This window comes from Cyprinodon variegatus, unplaced genomic scaffold, assembly GCF_000732505.1.
Source record: "Cyprinodon variegatus isolate N-32 unplaced genomic scaffold, C_variegatus-1.0 Scaffold89, whole genome shotgun sequence".
NCBI lineage: Eukaryota > Metazoa > Chordata > Actinopteri > Cyprinodontiformes > Cyprinodontidae > Cyprinodon > Cyprinodon variegatus.
In genome coordinates, this window is record NW_015150542.1 from 1,251,235 (window position 1) to 1,256,092 (window position 4,858).

General features: G+C 38.9%; 1 protein-coding gene across 1 annotated transcript in view; it reads left to right on the plus strand.

Annotated features, from left to right (window-relative positions):
* The window catches only part of LOC107083980 (chromosome unknown open reading frame, human C4orf22), a 120,106-nt gene that overhangs the window by 112,859 nt on the left and 2,389 nt on the right, over window positions 1-4,858 (plus strand). Inside the window, exon 5 of the mRNA XM_015373600.1 lies at window positions 2,053-2,182. Coding sequence (XP_015229086.1) covers window positions 2,053-2,182 — 130 coding nt within the window. The remainder of the gene's footprint in view (window positions 1-2,052; window positions 2,183-4,858) is intronic.

The window sequence follows — 4,858 nt, forward strand, 5'->3', positions numbered from 1 at the left end:
CAGTGAAATAGCTCACGTTTTTATACACGCAAACCTTTGATAGATCCGGCCCTTTGTGTGGAACATTTCATATAGGTCTATGTTTACTGTTGTATATTAGTTTGGCTTTTTTTAATCCCAGTTGGCATGCAACCTCTTTCACTGTTAAGGTAGTAGACCTTATATTATGTAAGATATATTGAGATGGTACTTCCTATATTATATTATATATAGGGAGTCCCCTAACTTTTTGTAACAGATAAATGGAATCAAATCAAAGCAACCTTCTTGTAATGCTCACCCTTTGGCCTTGTTAGCACAATCTGTTAGCCCCAATGGTTCCCAACAGCCTGTCAGGGTTTGTTAAGTAACTCTGGCCAGTGATCATCTGTTCCCATGTGCATCTGTAGTGTTTGCAAGATGTTGGTAAAAACTAAGTTAAACAACAAGTTAAGGTTATTTATTTAACCTTGTGAACTTACTTCTTAATAGAAATGCCTTAAGGGCAACACAGCATCACAGGTACTGATAAATATCTCAATGGGATTTCTGAAAATCATTCACTGTTTGTCTTCCAATTAGTGCTGCTTTTAGTCTAATTTTCGTTCAAGTAGCCTTTATACTGATATATGAGCTCGGATCTTTGAAACATTCAGAAAGTTGGTTACATGTTTTCTAAGGGGTAAATTACTGCTGTGTTAAATAAATAACCAACATCTTCCCAAATAACCTATTTTAATGAAGATCTTTGGCTCTTTCCTGCTACTGTAGAATTTGCTTGGAAAGATACAGAATGTTTGACATAAGAAGCGATTACCAAAGAGCTACCAGACCTGCTGAACAGCAGCTGATGAACTGAAGGTTGATACATATCATGGTTGCTGTGGGATCTCTGCTAGATTTTATACAGTTTTTTTTTGTTAAAGGTCCAATTTTATGCTACATTTGAAAATAAAAGAAAAATAGGAATGAGGTGCCCTAAGCATTTTTTCACCATTTGCGCAGGAAAACTCCTATCAGATTAGGCAGACAGCATGTAGTTTACCACAAACATCCTCATTCAGGCATCTTCCGGAAGAGGCCGCGCCCCCATAGAGTTTCTAAAGATGGTGCAGAAGAGCGAGGAACAATACAGAAGAAAAGGTATTAATCCAATACTCAAATGAACGTGTTTGGCGAAGCCTGCTTTTTAAGTGCCTATGTTGTAATCCTCTTTCAAACCTTCTGAAGTTTTGCAGGTAAATTTCCATCCAATACAAAATCCATCCACTGAGTCTTCAGGGGCTCAGATGAAGGTGGTAAAAAGACTTTGCTCTCATTGATGCAGTAATTAATAGCAGCAGCTCTGATTAGCTATTAGCTTAGTCTTGTCTGTTTGGATGCTTGGTGTGAGTAAGCAGAAAGATGGCACGGATTGGTTATTTCCCCTTATGACATTACAGAGGTCATGCATTTTCAGATAGAGCATTTTGAGAACACATTAGCTAAGAGATGAAACAAGGCAATGTGAGAGGTGAAAGTGCTTTTTTTTTCATTTGTGAATCTCATACACAAGCCTTGAGACCCATATGACTGTTACAAAATATTCATAATGAGGATTTAGCATAATATAGGACCTTTAAATATCATCCCCTGGACTGCTGGACAGTTTTTTGGGGTGTGACACTCCACCCTTTGACCTGAACATATCTGCCTTTATCATTTTAAGTATGCTCTACACCACGGGTGCTCAAGTCCAGTCCTTAAGAGCTCCTATCCTGCAACTTTTTGATGCACCCCGTTTAACACACCTGAATCAAATGAGTGGCTCATTACCATGCCTCTACTGGGCTAAATGTGGGGATTGACCTTTCGATTCAGGTGTGTTAGAGAAGAGATGCATCTAAAAGGGCTGAACTTGAGCACCCCTGCTCTACACAATACAGTATGTATTCATGGTCAGTTAGCAGAAATGCACAGAAAATGAGTGGAGATCTACAAACCAATCTGAACTGTGCCTATAGCATCCATTTTTATTCTTCATTTAAAACCTTGTTGAATTGCTGGATCAATTTTATCCCATTTCCTTCACAGCTACTACAACTGGAGGACACAAGCAGCCACCTCCAACTCTAGTCCCAACTTCTTGGTGGTTTATGATGACCCAAATGGACTTCTCTTTAAGAGCAAGAGGGACGAAAAGATACTGAATGTGGATCCTTGGGTAACGATTGTTTTTTCTTACTGCTTTTGTTTTTTTTGCTTTAAGCGGACACATGGGGAAGTTAATCAGATAAAGTCACCTGCTGCATGGCTGTATAAAAAATCTTTCCCAATAGAAAAGCCTTATCAGCCTTATCAGATCCAGTTTGCTTCGAGGCACAGATTGGCCTTTAAGCTGGAACAGAGCATGTTAATATCAAAGCCCCTATACTGAGCAACTGGCTCAAGCTTTAGGTATTACAGCTTTAAACAAGCCACAGATATCAGCTAGACATTTTTGGTGTGGCTGGAGAGGCAGAGAGTGATAAAGAAATCTTATTTTCTTTCCACCTGCAAGTAGAACGAAGGATCAGGGGTCGAGGCAGGTGCTTCCTCCACGCTGTCCTTCTGGCTAAAGCCTAGGAAGAATAACGGCCCACAGGCATGGTTCTTATTTTCCCTGCCGCTTTCCACTTTGCTGGGGGGTAGGGATGTGGTTGGTGGGGCCGACCTATTTTGAAATTGCAGACAGGGCTGTGGGGACTGCGTATTTGAGGCCAAAATGGCAGCAGAGTGTTCTAGCTGTGGTCGAGCCCCGCCCCGACAGGCCGTCTATTAAAAACACAAGCGATGGAAGGCACAGGAAACCAGGGACATCAAACCACCCGCATGCTCAGAAACGCAGCACAGCTCAGACAAGAACGTCCAGCTTTTAACCCTCCATCTGTGTTCCATAGTTGCAAATCAGCTGCTTAATCTTTAAACTTCAGGCTATACAACCTTGTTTTTGTTTTTTTTTTCTTGGCTTTGTTTTTCTGCCTTTTCCAGACCATAACCACTTTTTCTCTTCTAGCCAGAGAAGTGGGTTTGTTGATGAAGGCCTTCTCTTATCTCTGTGGCTTATTCGGTTTGGCTGAACAAAACTGGCTACATAAAAAAAAACTTTTGTCTTACTGATGATAGGAGCATTAATTAAACATTTTGGATTATTGATAATGATTGTGTCACCTACCAGAATGTCCGACTCTGGTGATGAAGTCATTTTTAGCCGTCTGTTTCTCCTGAAGGTGCTTTGAACTCACCTCAGTCATTACGACACCCACAGGGATGTTTGAGGTAAACGTGTAAATTGAGTGTAATGGTTCGTCCGATGGATGGAGTCGCAGCACAGGATTCTGACACAGTTGGTCTTAAAGAAAATGGTTCCAGCTGTTTGTGGAAATACATTTCAGCTCCACAGGAACATGTTTTTCCTTTTTCTTTTCTTTTTTTATCAAGACCAACAGGCAGAAATTGACATAAACAGATTTGCCATCCATTTTTTTAGGTCTTGACTTTGAGTGGGCCATTCAAACACAAACATGCTTTGATGTAAACTGTTTAATTACTGCTGTTGCTGTATGTTTAAGGTTTTTGATCCTGTTTGAAAGTGATCATCCACCCTCTTCTCAACAGGTTTTCTGCCAGAACTGCCCTTTAGTAAGCGTCATCCTCCTTCCCATCTCTCACCAGCTTTATGTATGCTTAAAATTGCACCCCCACAGCACAATGCAGCCAGCACCATGTTTTACAATAGGACTGATGTATTCAGGGTGAGGTTTACAATCACTCTCCTGCCAACCAATATTCTGAATGTAGGCCAACATTTATTTTTTTGGTATGATGTAACCAGACCACCTCCTTCCACACGTTTGTAGCTGTTTTGCACTTAAAGGTGGTCTTCAGGCAAAATGTTTGAGAATTACTTATCATGCCCCTTTCTCATAGCATTTAGGCTCTACTATATGTGGGACTATCACATAAAATCCTTCTATAATACCACAAAGCTTAAAGGTTTTAATGTAAAAACATTTTTGTGGAAGTTTTTATGGTTTAATACTATCTTTAAAAGCCATTTGAAATCATTGTTTCTAATGAGCCAATTTATTTGATTTTATTTGCTATAACACTGTTTTTTTCGCTGAATGTTTTGATTTCTCAAACACATAAACCCACAGAGGTTAATGCAGAAACACTTTAGCCTAACCCACTGTATATTCCTATACATGATGCAGATGTGTAAAATAAAAAGTATGAATACCTCTTTACCTCACATAAGTAGAAATTTTGTCTCTCTATATTTTACTGGTGTAATATATCTTAGACAACGCTTTTCTTCTACAATCTTTTGAAGTTATCTCCCCTTTCTACTCCTTAAATTTTAAAAATAGTGTTGTTAGTTTCATTTAATTTAAGCTCATTTTCGTTATGGCCTTTTAGTATATAAAAAAATAAACCATCAAAATAATTTGTTTCATTCTGACAATTAATTTATTTGTGGTTCACAATGTACCAAAATTAATTGTTCTTCAAGATGATGCAAAGTTAAAAATTACACTGTTGCCATTAGTTATAAAACTAAAAGAATTAAGTACAAGGACATTATAATTCAGAGTTGTATAAAAATGTTCCTTTAAAGGAAAATTCCGGTTTTTAACACTTTTAGCCCATTTTCTGTAGTGTTCAGGATGAAATCGAATGATCGACACCAAAATTTTGACGATTGGTCCTGTCTCTGCTTTTTGGCTCATGCAGAATCCCCCCCTGGCTGCTTCAGAATGGCTTCCATAGTGCATGTCCGATAATGTCCTTAAAACAACCTCGAACGTTCTTTTTTTAAAATATGCTACTCACCGGGTCGTCAGCGCTCTTCAATGAC